This window comes from Gigantopelta aegis, chromosome 3 (assembly GCF_016097555.1).
Source record: "Gigantopelta aegis isolate Gae_Host chromosome 3, Gae_host_genome, whole genome shotgun sequence".
In the NCBI taxonomy this organism is placed as follows: domain Eukaryota; kingdom Metazoa; phylum Mollusca; class Gastropoda; order Neomphalida; family Peltospiridae; genus Gigantopelta; species Gigantopelta aegis.
In genome coordinates, this window is record NC_054701.1 from 22,062,476 (window position 1) to 22,083,127 (window position 20,652).

The 20,652-nt window shown below is 42.0% G+C and overlaps 1 protein-coding gene across 1 annotated transcript in view; it reads right to left on the reverse strand.

Moving 5' to 3' along the window:
- The window catches only part of LOC121368553 (scavenger receptor cysteine-rich domain superfamily protein-like), a 91,048-nt gene that overhangs the window by 45,703 nt on the left and 24,693 nt on the right, over positions 1-20,652 (reverse strand). The window contains exon 8 of the mRNA XM_041493290.1: positions 19,627-19,639. Within this exon, the coding sequence (XP_041349224.1) occupies positions 19,627-19,639 (13 nt within the window). The remainder of the gene's footprint in view (positions 1-19,626; positions 19,640-20,652) is intronic.

Sequence of the window (20,652 nt, forward strand, 5' to 3'; positions counted from 1 at the left end):
AATTCTAGAAATCGAACCGTGTCATACTCGGTGATTTTTAATGCTTGTTGTGTAGTTTATCTGTGAATCTTAGCACGATGCATACTGATTATCGGAGTTTTAAGCGATAGTAACCATGACCTACTATATCATGACAGATCACACATATACAAAAACAAACACTCACACGCATGACGCGCACACATATTGAACACACACACACACACACACACACACACACACACTACACAAAGACGGACACAGACAGAAACACAGACACACACACACACACACACACACACACACACACGCACACACACAATAATGGTTAAACAATAAATAAATCACAATATATATAGTGAAACCCATATCTGATATAAACCGGAATTGTCTCAAAACTGGACGTTTTACAGTGGATTTAAGCATCTGTTAACACTAAAGTCTGCCTCTCTGTTTATTCTACAACATGTAATATTAATCGTCTACGTGGTTTTGCATGACGCAATGTAAAGTGATACACTGCAGCGTACCACATAACCCAGTCTAGCGAAATGCAATGCAATATAAAACATAGTATATCGCATGTACATACACGCTCGCAGAAAAATATACACTTATTAATTACCGTAACAAAACTTTAAAAAAATTAACTTAAAAAAAAATATATATATATCATTTGCTGCCAAGTTAAAAGAGCAATAGTATTGTAATATTTTGCTGTGATAATAGTTTCTAAAGATAAAAATATCATCGTTTCTTTGTTTAATGAGATGCATCTTGAGTAATTAGAGACAGGGTAAACACAGCCTTTGAGATAACAACCGTGTTTTCCTGGGCTACCTGAGAAATCGGATACAGATAATCGGAAACCCATCGTGTTTTAACACGCAATAGATGATATTATTTAACCCAAAGTCACCGCGTTATCAGTTAATATTTAGAAAATTGTTTCCACCCGCGGAAAAAGGACTTTCTAGATATCAACTGCTTGTGTAATAACGCTAAGTAAACTGGGCAGACAAGGAAAATGTTTGTGATGTGATGACGCCGGTTACACTCTAGAATGGGGTGAGGGGAAGGGGGTTCCCCAGTTATACACACACACACACACACACACACACACACACACACACACACACACACAGATAGAGAGAGAACCCCTTGCCAAACAATGTGATGACGCCGGTTACACTCTAGAATGGGGTGAGGGGAAGGGGGTTCCCCAGTTATATATATATGCACACACACACACACACACACACAGAGACACACAGAGAGAGAGAGAGAGAGAGAGAGAGAGAGAGAGAGAGAGAGAGAGAGAGAGAGAGAGAGAGAGAGAGAGAGAGAGAGAGCCCCTTGCTAAACAATGTGATGACGCCGGTTGCACTCTAGAATAATACACTAAGTTTTGTTGCGAAATATACGTTAACAAATTGCATTAATATGTGGCATCATTAAAATGGCCTGGTCACAGAGGCACGACAAGAAACCGTTTGTTTTCAGTCGTACCAAGGTATTTATAATAAATGATACATGGCAAAAGTTTTAACAAATTTAAGCCTACTGTAACACATTGACTACTAATCAGCGGTTATTGGTCACAGATAAAATCAGCTGTCGCCACTTTTCTTTCCAAATAATAGCAAGGAATCTTTATGCGCACTTCTAACATCCCACAAACAGGATAGCACACACGACGTGCTTTGGTGGACCAATTATGGATCACTGGGAAGGGAAACGATCAAACGGGCCAACTGAGGAGGATCCGACCTTCAGCAAATGGAACCTCAGACAGACGTTCTTGCTACGTCCCGCTCCCTAACTTACATAATATCATACCATTCCATATAAATACAGAGTCCAGTTGCATTTTCCTCGGGTGCTGTTGGGCGAATAATCTTGCAACCTCGTTCACATCTATATCTTGGTCATAATGAATCGTTAGGTGCGCTACATTAGAAAAGCGCTCCGTTCCCATAGAAGCACGCATGCATATGTATGTAGTCGCCGGATGGTGCTAAACCTTCGACCACACTCGCACGGAGTAACCGGTAATATGCACGCGATATTTAGCAGAACGAAAATATTAGGAAACATCGTTATGTCACACGCTTATAGGTTGCATAGTACCAAAGAAGAGAGTACCGTGTCAAAGTTCGACGTGCACCGTCAAATATTTACGGAGTAACAGCAGCTGTGGGTGTGATTGGTAGTAATATGTGACATTGATTATTTGTGCAAATACTATTATCCATTGACAATAAATAAATACACTTTTATTTGTTATACAGTTGTTATGCAGTATATACCAGAGGTTGAAACTAATGCGGGGTACCCCCAAAAATGGAACTGCAATTTTCAGCAAAAATGACGGTTGCTATTAAAAACATAAATTAAATCTCTTAAATGATACGTGACCCCCCATTTTCTTGCAGCTAGATTAGATGTGAGGTGCCACACTTTCTATTGCTGTACTTCCTGGGTGTGTTGAAACGCTGCTTATATCAGTTTTATTAGTAAACGTTAACATTATCGGCAATAGGAATTGATTTGGTCTAATGGAACCTTTAGGGCCTGTGCGAGGGAGCTTGGTTTGTCTATGGCCGTCCTAAATTTATGCCACCGTGGACTCAATTCTGTTGTCACAAGATGAGGCGTTGGCAAATCATCAACATACATCGCTACAGCTTATGTCCATACAGCTATAACTTATTTGTTGATTGAGGAGTCCGGCTACGTTCTCCCGGTCATTTGGGGACAAGAACTTTTGTATGTAAAATCCTATTTTTAATTTCATTTGAGCGGAACTCTAGTAGTATATTATTAGGGGTCAAAATTCCGGCCAGTGGCCGGTTTCTCATTAATATGCACGATAACTCATTAATATGCAAATGTGTACACGACGTTACAGATCAGCCGCGTAGAGGAAAGGTCGGCGGACTTTGTGCACTAATGCAGTTGTTGACGAGTTCAATCATTAAGCTAGAATAAGGGATAGTAATCAATACCATATACGGGAAACGGCGCGAGTCACGTGATCGTTGTACGAATGACACGGGACAGGTGTTCGGGAAAATCAATACGACCACACCGGAGTGAAAGTAAGAAAGAAAGAAATGTTTTATTTAACGACGCACTCAACACATTTTATTTACGGTTATATGGCGTCAGACATATGGTTAAGGACCACACAGATTTTGAGAGGAAACCCGCTGTCGCCACTATATGGGCTACTCTTCCGATTAGCAGCAAGGGATCTTTTATATTGCGCTTCCCACAGACAGGATAGCACAAACCATGGGCTTTGTTGAACCTTTTATGGATCACTGGTCGGTGCAAGTGGTTTACGCCTACCCATTGAGCCTTGCTGAGCACTCACTCAGGGTTTGGAGTCGGTATCTGGATTAAAAATCCCATGCCTCGACTGGGATCCGAACCCAGTACCTACCAGCCTGTAGACCAATGGCCTGCCACGACACCGGTCACACCGGAGTGAATGCGAAGTCACGTAGTAGCGCATTGTGTATACCCGACCACGGTTCGGTATTGAATTTTTTTTTTGTCAGACCAAAGAGTAATATTGTATTTTAAATTTGAGAGAAATGTGAGAGAACGTTTACCAGATGGGATAATATGCAAAGACACAGGAAACAGATACATCCTCCTCCTCCTCCTCTTCCCCCTCCGGAACAGCAAGTTCAGCAGTTATCAGTTGAAGAACCATTTTACTTTACTATACCTTTCAATGCTGCATTCGTGGGTCCGAGTGGGTGTGGCAAGACTATGTTTATGTACAATATACTTCAATTTTTTTTATCAAGCCAACATCTAACAACATAATATGGTGTTACACGGAGTGGCAGCCTCTTTACAACACTATCCGTGAATCCATGCCCCAAGTTCAGTTTGTGAGAGGAGTCTATCATCACTTTATTTGTTTGCATTACCATAGTTTGACACCCAATAGCCGATGTATTTTTCGTGCTGGGGTGTCGTTAAACATTCATTCATTCATTCATTCATAGAATAACTTTTACACAAATGTTGATGTGACGTGATGGGCTTTGACTTTGCCATTGGGCATTTCTCTTTCCAGCCAGTACTTCACAACTGGTGTGACAAAGGCCGTGGTATGTACTATCCTGTTTGTGGGATGGTGCAGAATGACTCGACTAGGTTTGCTCAGCAACAACACAACACGTTTTAACATACAACATTTAATAGCAATACAAAACAATACAAAATACACAACAACACGTCTTTAATAGTGTTACAACGTTAATCCAATGTTCAAAGATATCAATTCATCCTAAACTCTGTAGTGTACTATCGTCCTTACATACCTGCAAACCAGCTTACTGTAAACCTCTTGAGCCCATGTCACACCAAAAGTATGTACCCCAACTGCCTCGACTCGCAGTCGCTCTCCCCTTTTATAATTACCATGCAGACTGCACGACCTGTGCATGCACTGTATAAAATACAGTTGAGCCGTCCGTGCAAGATAATGAACACTTTCTCACATAATTCTTTCCTTCTCTAAATCTATTTCTAATTGCAATTTCAATTTTTCTCTCTCTCTCTCTCTCTCTCTCTCTCTCTCTCTCTCTCTCTCTCTCTCTCTCTCTCTCTCTCTCTCTCTCTCTCTCTCTCTCTCTCTCTCTCTCTCTCTCTCTCTCTGTCATCACTAATAACGCACCAAATAACACAATGTATACAAGATATCCATTGAATCCAATATTTACATTTCAGAAAGCTCAACTATTAATAGAAAATGAAAATATCTCACCCAGTGTGACTTGCTTTGAAGCTCAAGAGGTTTCTCTATCTAACTTTACAAACTGAAACAAGAAATTACACAATATCCAGTTACTAAACTAAACCATGTATTTTGCTACAACTACTGCTAAGCAAATCCCATTTCTAACACCATTGTCACAGAATGACACTACTAGGTTTGCTCAGCGACAAAAAAACACATGTTTTAACATACAACATTTAATAACAACAGAAAACAATAATACACAACAACACGTGTTTAATAGGATTACAAAGGTAATCCAAGGTTTAAAGATATCTCGTTTGCTTATACAAAACACAACTGTTAATTAAATTCCCACTGGAACGGGGGCGCGACGTAGCCCACTGGTAAAGCGCTCACTTGATGCGCGGTCGGTTTGGGGTCGATCCCCGTCGGTGGGCCCATTGGGCTATTTCTCGCTCCAGCCAGTGCACCACGACTGGTACATGAAAAGGCCGTGGTATGTGCTATCCTGTCTATGGGATGGTGCATATAAAAGATCCCTTGCTGCCAGTCGAAAAGAGTAGCCCATGAAGTGGCGACAACGGGTTTCCTCCTTCAATATCTGTGGTCCTTCCTTAACTATATGTCTGACGCCATATAACCGTAAATAAAATGTGTTGAGTGTGTCGTTAAATAAAACATTTCCTTCCTTCCTTCCTTCCTTCCCACTGAACGGTCTTCTTTATGACTTCCCGTCATCATTTATTCCTCTCAATATCCACCGGACAAAAATCCCTGCATCCTAAACTACGTAGTATACTATACGTCCTTAAGCCCCAGTCATAGTGTCAAGTTTTGGCCGCCACGTTCAGCTACGTTGGAAAACGTGGCTACAACGTGAGCAAACGTGGAACAACGTGGCTAAAACGTGACAAAACGTGAACAGGAAATTTTAATTTTGAACATGTTCAAAATTCGCTGGTTTTTCCCACAACGTACTACAACGTGGCAAGAACGTGGCGAGAACGTGGAACAACGTAGTACAACGTTGCTACAACGTAGCGAAAACGTGCCAGACCGTGAATACAACGCCTTACTACGTTATGCTACGTTTCTGCTACGTTATGGTACGTTTCTACTACGTTGTGGTACGCTATGATACGCTCTGATATGCTGTGATGTCTCAGATGCCATCTGTCAGTCTATATATATATATATATATACCTCTCCATCTAGAACCTCGATTCATTTGAGTTCTTGCTTAGCCCATGTCCGGAACCATGGATCTCCAACTGGCAAATGCTGCCCTAACCCTGGACCAAGATATACTGCAAAACAGGCTGCTGCTCCAGACGGAAGAGGACAGAAGACGAAGAACAGGAGAGAGGACCCCACGCACCATGTTTTGCAGGGACTGGCTCCTGCGACGTGGAGAGTTCGGCCAGTACCACCAACTAATGGAGGAGCTGAGGAGGGAGGATGTGGCCGCCTTCAAAAACTTCTTGAGAGTTGACCCCCTCCTCTTCCAGGACCTGGTGGACAGGCTGAGCCCAAGAATCAAGAAGAAGGACACCTGGTTCCAGAAGGCACTACCGCCTGGTCTAAAAGTTGCAGTCACTCTGCGGCACCTCGCCACAACCAGATCCTCTACCTCATGATGACAGGGACACACCATACTACATCATTGGTGACGAAGCATTCGCTCTCAGAACATGGTTGATGAAACCTTTTTCAAGGCGGGACATGGACCATGAAGAGAGAATCTTCAGTTATCGACTGTCTCGAGCCAGGAGATTGAGAATGCATTTGGTATACTGGCCAACCGCTTCAGCTGTCTACTCACCACGCTGAGACACAACCCCAGTACTGTCGAGTCCATCGTCCTAGCCTGCGTTTGCCTGCACAACGTCACGAGGATCCGCTACCCACAAGAGCAGAATGGCCTGATTGACCAGGAGAACAACAACAACCAGGTCATCCCGGGTGCCTGGCGACAGGGGGCCAACTTGGACGACATGCAACAAGTGACAGGCGGCAACGTTAACACCAGGGCGGCCAACCAGCAACGCCTCTACCTGAAGCACTACTTCTCCTCACCAGCTGGCAGTGTGGCATGGCAGGACCGCATGGTATGACTCTGTGGTCTGACTTGGACTAATTACAACATTTCTTTAGGAGGGGGGGGGGGGGGGGGCAGAGAGTCACCTGCAATGTTTAAAAATACAAACATTTATTGCAATAAAACATTTTATTATAGGACCCCAGTGCAGTGTACCCTTATTAACATGTAATACAAGAGCACAATGTTATAAATAAAAAAACTACAATCAAACACAGTCTATGGCACAATCTGTGACACAGTCTTTACTTGTCACCCGTGATGTTGTCTAGGTCAGCAAACTGCTAAGTGTTCAAGGTGTACCTGATGTTGGACCCTGCAGACATGGAGACGTGTCCACCACAGTATACAACTCAGGTGCATATGGTGGGGTCATAGGTGGAGCAGACTGCGACCGCATCACCTCTGACATGGTGACCTGTGTCAATGTGACCTGTGGCTGCGTCACCGGGGCTGACATATTCACACAGGGTTGTGATGCTGGTTGTGGTTGTGGCGACCTAAAAATGCCACTAGGCATCCTGCCCCAGACAGCTGATGAGGGGCGGGCGGGTCTGGTGAGCATGCCCATAACAAGCTCGGGGTTGACGGTAGGATCCTGGTACTGGTGCTGCCACGCTGGGAGGTACTGCTTAGATGGGATGCTGTACTTAGCAAAATGTCCCACGCTCTGCTGAACCTGGCTCGGCCCTCCAAACTGAAAGTACACAACAGAATACAAATATAATATTTTGTTAAACTTAAACGCATTTTCATACAAATTCATACTGTATTGTATGTACTGTATGTATTGTATTGTACTGCGATGTACACTGTTTTGTGTACAATAATGGAAAAATACACAGAACTAATAAATAAATAATGAATTAAATAAATAAATGCTGATATTCACCTGCCGCAGTGGGACCTGCTGTTGTAGAACCTGCTGCTGTGGGACCTGATGTTGTAGGAACTGCTATTGTGGTACCTGCTGTTGTAGGACCTGATGTTGTATGATCTGCTGTGGTATGATCTGCTGTAGTGGAACCTACCGCTGCTGCTGCGTGGACCTCTCCTGCAGGGCTTGACTTCTGGCCTTATAGTCCATCATCAAACGCATAATGTCTTGCAAGAAGCTATACAAAGAAACACATTTATTAAAATATTGGAACATTATTTCATAATTTTATTATTTAAAAAAATCAAATAATTGTCATAATTCTTGAAATAATTACTGTACTGTATCATGTATGTACTGTATTGTAGTCATGCACATTGTACTGTGTACAATAAAGCAAAATGCAAAGAAGGTGTAGACAAGTTAGAAGAAAGATAGGTAAGAGGAAAGAAAAGAAAGAAAGACAAGAATAAATAAAGTTAATTTGAAACCACCTTGGCCAGAGACTGTCTGGAATCTGCTGCATAGAAGACGACATCCATGCGCCCCATTGGTGTCTCTCCCTGCTACAGCTGTCTGAACCACCGGCCATCAGCGTAGCCACCTGTGCCTGGAGCTCTGAAGACCGCTTTATGGCCTCGTGCAATTCCTGCACGTACGGGGACTCCTCTGACTTGGACTCTTTTCTCCTCTTCCTTGGGACGCCGGTGCTGGTGTTGGTGGAGGCTGCTGAGGCGGTGGTGGAAGTATCGGCCTCACCAGCAGCATCCTGTACCTTGTCGTCGTCCTCGTCGTCACCCTCTGCCTGTGTTTCGGTCTGTGTGTCGGTTTCTGGTGGCGCCACCTCAGGGTATTTCTGTCTCATGAGAGCATCAAGCTGAAACATATCAAACAAGCAACATATATTTAGACTTATTAATTGGTCTACCTCTCCTCATTTACATTGATATGGTACTGTAATGTTATATAGAAATTGTACACTGTACTGTGTAAAAGTGATAATTAAAATTGGCAAACATTTGTTAACTTACATCAACACCACTTCTGGAGTGTGTCCGGCTGATGAATCGCCCCAGGAATTGGAAGCTGCGGCGACACCACTTGTCTTCTTCGCTGTCTTCCTTGCGCCCAGACCCACTGGCCCCCAAGGAACGGGTCAGGCGGCCATATTTGGAGCGCTGGTTCTGCCACCAGGTCATGAGGGCCTTTGGTGTGATGCCCAACTCGGTAGCCTTGGCCGACCACAGCTGAAACTTGTGCCCACTGTCCTTGTACTTGGGGTGACCTGCAATGATATAAAACAGTAAAATATTTTTAAAATATACTCTTCAAAAAAAGAAACGCAAAAGGGTACAAATGGGTTATAACTCCGATTTTATGTTTCCTACCGGTTCATGCTTTGTGAATATAAGGTCATTGCATGTCCCAAACACATTCCCACGGTTACATTCGATAAAACGCAGCTACTGTACAATAAAGTTCCAAAATGTGAATATTCGCAAAAACGCAGCCACGTGCAAACCATGTCACCAATGCACGTGCGTTGTCTGCACGTGCAACATGAACACCGACAGTATAAAAGTGCAGGGTGTTCGCTTGCCTGGCCTCTGTATCTGGCCGACAGTTGACAATCCAGGACATGCCACGTCTCAGTGAACCGCAGAGAAACAATGCCATCGGCCGAATAGACGCAGGCGAATCCAGAACGGCCGTTGCCAGGGCATTCCATGTGTCCCCAAGCACCATCTCCAGACTGTGGGACCGTTACCAGCAACATGGATCAACACGTGACCTCCCTAGATCCGGTCGACCACGGGTCACTACCCCCGGGCAGGACCGCTACATCCGGGTACGCCACCTTCGGGAACGATTGACTACTGCCACCTCCACAGCCGCAGCAATACCAGGTTTGCGCAGGATATCCGACCAGACCGTACGGAACCGCCTACGTGAGGTAGGAATTCGTGCCAGACGTCCAGTTCGAGGTGTCATCTTAACACCACAACACCGTCGACTCCGACTGCAGTGGTGCCAGATTCATCGACAATGGCCTCAACTGCGATGGAGACAGGTGTGGTTCAGTGACGAGTCCCGATTTCTGCTCCGACGTCATGATGGAAGATGTCGCGTGTATAGGCGTCGTGGTGAACGTTATGCGGCAAACTGCGTGCAGGAAGTGGACAGATTCGGCGAGGGTAGTGTCATGGTGTGGGCAGCCATCTCACACACTGGCAGAACTGACCTGGTCCACGTGCAGGGCAACCTGAATGCACAGGGCTACATTGACCAGATCCTCCGGCCACACATCGTTCCAGTTATGGCCAACGCCAACGCAGTGTTCCAACATGACAACGCCAGGCCTCACACAGCACGTCTCACAACGGCTTTCCTACAGAACAACAACATTAATGTCCTTCCTTGGCCATCGACATCACCGGATTTGAACCCAATTGAGCATCTATGGGACGAGTTGGACCGACGCCTCCGACAGCGACAACCACAGCCCCAGACCCTGCCCGAGCTGGCAGCAGCCTTGCAGGCCGAGTGGGCCACCATCCCCCGGGACGTCATCCGTACTCTGGTTGCTTCAATCCCCTGCGCGTGCTGTAACCTCACCGTGGTGCAGGGGTGTAACATTCTCTTTGAGAATGGCCAATACAGCACAACTCCCCTTTTGGGGCACCTTGTTGGCCGTGAGGTGCGTCCCGTAATGCTGGATGATGGGATCCTGGTGGTTGAGTTGGGAACATATCTGCGGGTATGTTTTCTGGCAACACACCACTTTGGCCTGGAGTTCAGCCAGACGGGTGGTCAGGGAGGCCCGACCTGATTAATCGGCTGGTCATGTCAAGCTCTAGAGTAAACAACCTTTGTTTTGTTAATTTTGTCAAGAACAAACATTTTTTATATATGATTTGTATTTGTTGCTCTTGGGGCGGTGGCTAGGGTCAATCGGGTGATAATAGTATTCTTGCCTGAGTATATCAACCATGTATCCCTGGCATGAGTGTCTGCTGGTTATCCGCAGCATCATGTCCCCATGTTGGACTCCGTGGTGGGTGGGGGCATGGCTGATGAACATTTATGACTCAAAATATGGATAACACTAACTTCCATACTTCAGATGGGACCCTGAAAAGGGTCCACACCGAGGTTGCGGATTCCTCATCATCTGATGAGGAATCTAGGATTATTGTTAATTCTAAAAAAATCAAAAGTAATAACTTCTGAATCCTGGCCAAGGTTTCTAGTCATTAGTTCTTCTGTAGACGGAGCCTTGAGCAAACTGTCACCGTTTGCTGTTCAGAAGGGGCTTGTTGGCTTGGCTGGCGAGCCAAAGAATGTTAAAAAGATGAAAAATGGTTCGTTGCTGGTAGAATGTTCGACTTGGACTCACTCTCGGTGTCTTCTTAAGTCGACAGTCTTGTGTAATGTACCAGTTAAAGTATCGCCACATTCCTCCCTGAATTCTTCTAAGGGAGTTATTCGATCGAAAGATTTGGAAGGAGTCAGCGAAGATGAAATTACTGAAAACTTGTCACCACAGGGTGTGACATCAGTGAGGAGAATCAAGATTCGCCGGAACAATGAACTTGTACCGACGAATACTTTGATTTTAACCTTTGACAAGCCTACCCTTCCAGAGTCTGTTAAGGCTGGATATCTGCATATACCTGTTGTGCCTTTTGTTCCAAACCCATTACGATGTTTTAACTGTCAAAAGTTTGGTCATGGCCAAACTACATGTCGAAACAAGCTTACATGTGCTCGTTGCGGTCAATTTGACCACGACAGTAAGACATGTACCAATGACATTATCTGTGTAAATTGTAAGGGAAACCATTTTGCATATTCGCGAGAATGTGCAAGATGGAAATTGGAGAAAAAGGTGCAGCAAGTCAGAGTTGAGAAACACTTGTCATTTCCTGAGGCTAGGAAATTTGTGGAGACAGAAGTTTCTGTTGTAGTAGGGAAGTCCTATGCTGCGGCAGTCAAGGTCTCCACACGAAGTGTTGCCATCAACACTGACCTAACGTGGCGATACGATGAAGCTAAATACAGAAAGCTTTCAGATGTTGAAAAAGCTGCAAAACAAGCCGACAAGGCAGCTCAAAAACAACAAGAAGCTATTCAAAAGCACAAGACAACTACCACAATGACCCAAGTGTCTGTGGATTTACAACATCCTGCAGGTAGATCGACTGCTGTGGTGCCAGGCCCTAGCAGTCTTTCTCAGCCAGGAAAACAGAAAGGTTCATCTAAAAATGATCACTCTTCGGGGCGGTTAAAAAAGATTGAAATGCGACCTGTTCCAGTTAGCAATTCCTTTGATGGTTTGCTTGTTGATATGACTGACGAGATGGATGTTTCATCTCAAGGTCGTTCACGATCAACATCAAAGGAAAAAGTAACGCTAACTCCCGTACTTCCCCCTAATGGCTAATTCAGTCATTCAGTGGAACTGCCGTGGGCTTAGGCCCAATTTTGATGAATTAAGTCTTTTAATTCAAAAACATAATCCTCTTGCAGTGTGTCTTCAGGAAACGTTCTTGAAGGACACTGATCATATTACCATGAGAGGATTTAACCTCTATCACAAATTTCAAGAAACTGAAAATAGAGCATCTGGGGGTGTTTCCATTCTTGTTAATGAAAACATTCCTCAGAGTTCAGTTACACTGACTACCAATTTACAAGCTGTGGCTGTAAAGGTCACAGCTCATAAAACTATAACTCTGTGTTCAGTTTACTTGCCACCTCGTAATCATTTTAATTTTAATCCGAGGGATCTTCAAGGTCTTCTTGACCAGCTCCCTACTCCCTTCATTGTTATGGGAGATTTTAATGGTCACCACACTTTGTGGGGATGCGAGGATGTCAATATTAGAGGTAAACAATTGGAAGACTTAATTCTCAAAAACGACTTTCTTTTATTTAATGATAAAAGTCGTACATATTTTCATTCTGCAAGTGGATCTTTCACTTCCATAGATTTAACTCTTTGTAGTCCATCAATTTTTGTTGATTTCTCCTGGAAAGTTGGTTCAGACCTTTATGGTAGTGACCACTTTCCCATTATTTTGGAGAATGATGGACCACCATCACTTGAAAGGGTTCAAAGGTGGAAGTTGGCGAAGGCAAATTGGGGTCAGTTTCAGCATCTGTGCAGCACTCGTCTGCAACAATTTGCCATTACTGATGCTGATGATCCCATGTCTCTGTTCACTTCCATCTTGAAGGACATTGCAGATGAAACTATTCCTAAGACTTCGGCAGTACCAAAGCGTTTCAATAAACCATGGTTTAATGATACGTGCAAAGATGCATTCAAAGAGCGAAACAGGTTGCTTGAGCGGACAACCTGGATGCATTTCGTATTGCTAGGGCCAAAGTTCGCAGAGAGATTAGACAGAGTAAGAAATCATCTTGGAGAACTTTTGTCTCCAAGTTGAATTCACAAACATCAGTAAAATCTGTCTGGAATAGGATCCGTAAAATCAAAGGTAAAGAATCCAGTAATACAGTTCATCATTTGTCTGTCAATGACACGGATGTCACATCTCATCGTGACATTGCCAATGCATTGGCAGGAAACTTTTCACATAACTCATCTTCTGCTTTCAGTACAGATGCTTTTACATCTGTCAGAACTAAAGCTGAAAAGCAGTCCATTAATTTTTCATCTGAAAATGCTGAAGTGTACAACAGGCGTTTCTCTATGGAGGAATTGCAGGATGCTCTTCGTAGAGCCCATGATACTTCAGTAGGACCGGATGAAATTCATTATCAGTTATTGAAACATTTACCTGAATCATCTTTGATGGTTCTTTTGAATATTTTTAATAACATCTGGATTTCTGGTGACTTTCCTTCTGATTGGAGGAAAGCTATTATCATTCCTATTCCCAAGCCTGGTAAGGATCCAACCAATCCTACTAGTTATCGCCCTATCGCTTTGACAAGTTGCATTTGTAAAACCATGGAACGAATGATCAATCGTAGACTTGTCTGGTATCTTGAATCTCACAAATTGCTCACTAACGTGCAATGTGGGTTCAGATCTAGACGTAGCACGGTTGATCATCTTGTTAGATTTGAAACGTTTTGTAGGGAAGCTTTCATCCATAATCAGCACTTGGTTTCAGTGTTTTTTGATTTGAAGAAAGCTTACGACACCACGTGGAAGTATGGGATTTTAAACGACCTCCATGGCATGGGCCTAAGAGGTCGACTTCCAGTTTTTATATCTCAGTTTTTAACAGATAGATCTTTTAAAGTTCGGGTGGGGTCGACTTTGTCCGACATTCACCCACAGGAGATGGGTGTGCCTCAAGGTAGTATCCTGTCTGTAACTCTATTTTCTGTGAAAATTAACAGCATCACCCAGTGTTTAACACCTGGTGTCGATTGCTCGTTATATGTCGATGATTTTCAGATTTGCTATAGATCGTCCAATATGAGTATCATTGAACGTAAGTTGCAGCTTTGTTTGAATAAACTTCATCAATGGGCAAACTGTCAATGGCTTTAGATTCTCAAAGGCAAAAACGGTTTGTATGCATATCTGCCAGAAAAGAGGTCTTCACTTAGATCCACAGTTGTTTTTGGACAAAAAATCCAATTCCAGTTGTGGAGGAGACTAAATTTCTGGGGGTTATATTTGACAGGAAGCTATCTTTTGTGCCCCATCTTAAATATGTTAAAAAGAAGGGCTTAAAAGCTCTTAATATTTTAAAAGTTATTGGTAATACAGAATGGGGAGCAGACCGAAAGGTTATGCTCCGTCTGTATAGATCTTTAGTCAGATCAAAACTAGATTATGGATGCATTGTGTATGGGTCGGCACGCAAGTCTTACTTGCAGATGCTAGATCCTATACACAATCAGGGACTTAGGCTTTGTCTTGGTGCATTTAGAACATCTCCTGTAGAGAGCTTGTACGTTGATGCACACGAACCTTGTTTGGGTGCTAGACGTGCCAAACTTTCTTTGCAGTATGCTGCCACGATTAAATCGTTACCAACACATCCAGCACATGATGCGGTATTTGACAACAAATATATGAAGTTGTTTGATGCAAGGCTAAATGCTATTCGTACATTTGGTCTTCGCATTAAGCGTTTTTTGTTGCTTTCCAACATTGATTTAACTGACACTTTGCAAACTCCTTCATATTTTGTTTTACCACCTTGGTGTATTACACCACCTAAAATTGTGTTTCATCTTTCGCATCTAAAGAAAGATCGTACAGATGCTGTTGTGTACAAACAGTTTTTCATGGAAATTCAGGGACAAGTACCGTGATTACATTCCTGTGTATACAGATGGATCACGGGATGGGAATTCTGTGGCTTGTGCTACAGTTTTTCCATCAGACACAATACTTTCCATGCGACTGCCTGACTCAGCATCGATCTTTAGTGCTGAAGTTTGGGCAGTCATTAAAGCCTTAGAAGAAATAAAGGATTCTAGTGCATCCAAATTTATTATTTTTACTGACTCACTTTCGTGTCTCCAAGCTTTACGTAATATGAAGCTGGACCATCCCTTAATTGGGATGGTGATACGAAAGTGTGTCTTTTTATCTATTGCTAATAAAGACATTGTATTTTGTTGGGTACCCAGCCATGTTGGCATCAGGGGTAATGAACAGGCAGATTTAGCTGCCAAGTCTGCTTTGGATTTGCCTCATGCCAGGGTTGGTGTACCGTATACTGATTTTAAAATATGGTATTAACAAATTTATCTTTTCGATTTGGCAACGTGATTGGGACGGTGAGGTTGCGAACAAGCTTCATGCTATCAAGCCAGTCTTGGGAGAGTGGCAGTCCTCCTATAGACAGTGCAGGAAGGATGAAATAGTCTTGTGTCGTTCTCGCATCGGGCATACATATTTAACCCATTCATTTATCTGAAAGAAAGATCCTCCACCTCAGTGTGAGCACTGTCAGTGTCTTCTGACTGTGCGACACATTTTGGTGGAATGTACCCATCTGAAAGCAATTCGAAAAGATATATTGGACTACGAACTGTGATGGAATCCTTTCGATTCCATCCAGAACTTATTTTACAATTTTACGTGATACTGAATTTATTCAAAATTTTAATTATATATATATATATATATATATATAATATATATATATATATATATATATATATATATATATATATATATATATCTGTGATATTTGCAATTTTTACACAGTCCTTTACACTGTGTTTTTATTTAACTGTTGGATTTTTATATTGATGATGCTCATCACACTGTTGTTTCATTTTACCACAGTTTGACACCCAATAGCCGATGTATTTTTCGTGCTGGGGTGTCGTTAAACATTCATTCATTCATTCATTTTTTTTGGTTGCTTCAATGGGCAGGCGGTGCCAGGCAGTTGTCAACACATGCGGAGGCCACACCCGGTATTGACTCCAGATGACCTTGACCTTGGTGGTGTGTCCTATCACTTACTCACAATGGACTAGAGTGAATTGTGAACAATCCTGCAACATTTGGTAATTATCGGACTCACCATTCAATAATTAAATCAATTCTCCAAATGTTACGACAATGTGGTTTTGCGTTTCTTCTTTTGAAGAGTATATATTTATAAAATTTTAATGCCCACCCGAGAAAAGAGAAGAAATTATACTTACAATATAATATAAAAACATGAAAAAGAAGTTGATTATTCCCCAAATTAATTACATTTTGTCAAAACGTTCTACATAAATATGAAAATGTTGAAAACTATGAAAAAACGTATGGAAGGGAAAGTTATAATGCTACATTATGATGTGCTGTACTGTACTCTACACTGCCAATAATATACCCAAACCAAAACAAACATTACAAATATAAATAATAATTTAAATAATTTACAATTTAATAAAAACTAAATAACAATTTACAAGTAAAATATTCACCCTTGTTGTACAGGCATTCGTTGCCTGTATCCACTCCACCAGGTCCTCCTTCTGTGCCTCAGACAGCACTGTGGGGGCAGACCTCTCCCTCATGGCAGGTACTTCGGGGGGTGGTGGACCTTCCCTAGTCTGGTCTTCTTCACTAGGGGTCCTGGCTGTCCCACTCATGGCTCCACGTCCCCTGCCACGGGCCCTTCCACGGCCTCTACCTCTGGCGGGGGGTGCTTGGGCTGCTGGGGATGCACTACCCTCTACTTCTGACTCATCTCCCTGGGGTGTCTGGGATAGAGGGAGATCCACATCCTCCCTGTTCCTGGGCCCTTTGGCGGCAGTCGGTTTCCTTCTAGCCATGCTTCTGTTAAGTTGTAGAATGTAAAATGTAGATATATATCGCTCGGCAGTCAAATCATGCGGGCAGTGTTTTATATGAACGTGGCTGCAGCGTGGCGGCAGCATGACATAATGAGGCACAACGTGACACAAAGTGGCGACAGCGAGGCTAGAGCGTGACGGCAGCGAGGCATAACCCGACTTCGATCTTCGGTGTCACCTGTCAATCGTGCCACAGCGGGACTACAACGAGGCGACAGCGTGGATAGCACGTAGCGACAACGTGGCACCCGCACTAAATTTTCTCCGACTTCCAGTCCCTTATTATAGAAGGTAGTCTGTCTCGGGTTTCCATATCATAATTAAAAATACAAATACAATTAATATACCGTACAAAATATATTATCACATGAATGTAATTGTCATAACTTTACATACCACAATTACATTACTTTCCTCGCTTCAGTTTGTCCAACATTATTTACAAATAAACATAATATACATATTATAGCCAAACACTATTAACTTACAATTACATACCTGCAAACCAGTTTACTGTAAACCTCTTGAGCCCATGTCACACCAAAAGTATGTACCATGACTGCCTCGACTCGCAGTGTCTCTCCCCTTTTGCCCATTTCTCATTCCAACCAGTGCACCACGACTGGTATATTAAAGGCCGTGGTATGTACTATCCTGTCTGTGGGATGGTGCATATAAAAAATCCCTTGCTGCTAATCGAAAAGAGTAGCCCATGAAGTGTTCCGTAACCATATGTTTGACGACATATAACCGAAATAAAATGTGTTGAGTGCGTCGTTAAATAAAACCTTTCTTTCTTTCTCTCCCCTTTTAAAATTACCATGCAGACTACACGACCTGTGCTCGCACTGTATAAAATACAGTTGAGCCGTCCGTGCAAGATAATGAACACTTTCTCACATACTCCAATGCGACAATAACACTGCATAACAAAATAAACGCAATTATACTACCACACATAATAATCGGACACTCACACACATTTTTGACATATATTTATTCAGAAAATGAAGACAGTTTCACAGAATCTGAACAATAAAACCATCATCCGCGATCAATACCATAGCTCTGCACAATGCAGAGTCGAAGAGGTATTTGGCACAATAGTGGTTGATGGAACAAGCATCTATCTAGTGCTCTCGTCTGAGAAGACAACCACACTCGAGGAGGTCCTTTACTGGATAATACATCCTTCCTGAACCGACAAAGAGGACTGCCACTTCCAGACTAATTTACTAAATCAAAAGTAGCACAGGACAAAGATCACTGGAACCACCATAGTTATTTATTCACTTCTCATTAAAGTGTATGTCCGCGATAAATTTCTCATTTACTACATTGTGATTGTATAGTCTTGTAAAGTATTTCTGTACATACAATATTATTCATTATACTCAAGCCACGCTAATATAAATAGAGAATAATACATGAGTGGCCGTTAAATACCATTTATCTCACAAGTTGTTTTAAATTGTATCTAACGAGCGAAAGCCAGTTCGATACGTTTTAAAACAACGAGTTTTAATATCTTTTTAACATCTTTTTCGACTGCATGCTATTTACAGCCGTTGCACTTGTAGGTCACGCGTCACAGACACCTGGTTGTCAGGTTAACTATACGTCACAGCGTAATCGATTTCCATCGTGGAGCTTTCCATTAGATGCATGACATCTGTTATCCAAAAATAAAGACGAACTCAACACATTTTAATTACGGTTATATGGCGTCGGACATATGGTTAAGGACCACACAGATATAGAGAGAGGAAACCCGCTGTCGCCACTTCATGGGCTAATCTTTTCAATTAGCTGCAAGGGATCTTTTATATGCACCATCCCACAGACAGGATGACACATGCCATGGCCTTTGATATACCAGTCGTGGTGCACTGGCTGGATCAAAAAATAACGCATGATGTTCTCACCAACGGGTGTGTAAGAAAACAAAGGTAACTGGGCAGTTAAATTTCATGGAATAAACCGTCGATATTGTGGTATATAATAGAACTATGATTATGCAGCCAAAAGTCAGAAAGCTAATAGCATACTATAAAACTAGACAATTAAATGTTTACAGGACGACTTATTTAATAGCATACGAAAATATCCTATATTAGTTAAAATAATTGCCATGCATACATTTAATAGTATAAAACCAAATACTATATGATAATTCCTTCATTGCATATATCTTTATGACATCTTCGATAATTCATAGCTAAACAAATAAACAACCCAAACATAAAACAACCCGCCACCAAAACAAAATAAATCGAAATAATAATAACATAAAAATAAACCAAAATGTTTTTAACTATTTACAACATTTTGTGAAACATTTGTTTGGGATCTCTTTTAAACTTAAATTGTCTGTATTGTCTCTATTTGTTCTTTTCAGTTCAAATCTGGTCCATAGTAGTTCCAGTCTGCTTGTGGCGTCATCACATTGTTGATCACGGGGTTTAAGATGAGCTCGCATTCATGTGTGTTGACGTTGAAGTTGAATGCCAGACATCTGGTTTTCTTATCGCATTTCACGGCACAATCCATTGGAGTTGTGGTAGTTACACGATGAGAGTTGTGCGATGTCATACTAGTTTTGGAGACGCGGGGAAGGATTCTTGGAAAACCGCATCCTGGAAAAAACGAAGATAGAGCAGACCCATCTCAATTCACTGAAACTATCATACAGATAAAAAAAATAAAAAACATAGTTAGAAAAAAACTAGAAAAAACCCGATTCGGTTTTACTTTTTAAAAATTATTATTACAATCAAATTTGAAATTAAAAGAATATTGTATGTAGTCAAATGTAGAAACGTTCCTCGATATACAAACACGTCACAGGCAGATTCAAGATTTTTTCTAAAGGGGATGGAAAGTTTAATATCGGCACCAAGAATATACAGGTAGGTTTATTATTTTTTAATTTTAAAACGCGAAGTCAATTGATAAAATAACAAAAGAAACAAATGAATGCTTGATTAAGGAAATTCCAGCACATTGTATACTGTGTGCAATTAGGGGATTTAATATAAGATATAATAATTATGTGGTCAAACGTAAAATATATAAACTGGTTCTTAAATAAACAAAGTCCTCACGACACCTAATAATGACGTTGAAAATATCGATTATTAGAATTGCTAGTAGTAAACTAAAAGTGACAGTAATGCTAATTTAAAAAACAAATTAAAAACATTTGCTATCCCAAGCAATAAATTAGCAAGCAATAAATTAGCAACAAAGAAAACAGCCTACAAAAAAGATTTTCTAAAGCACAATGTCATAAATAATTTTACTTACCAACTATTTGGACTTCACACAAGGTCAAAACATCGTAATAAGCATCCACTTTCCACTTGCTAATTCGGACAAAACGACCTCTTATTGACCTCTCGCAGGTCAATGTCCTGGTATCTGCCTTCCCCAGCGCCACGCCAGTGTAGTTGAAACAGACTTGAGAAGAACTGCTAGGATGTGTTGTCGGGTTTTGTGCAAATATTTCAATGACGAAGCTGTGGAGTCGGTCCCCTGTAATATAAGGAATGTTGTTATATTTAACAAGAAGAACAAGAATCGGGTGGAGGAATCAGACATTGTTACAGTGGAACGAACACATTCATTTGGCCT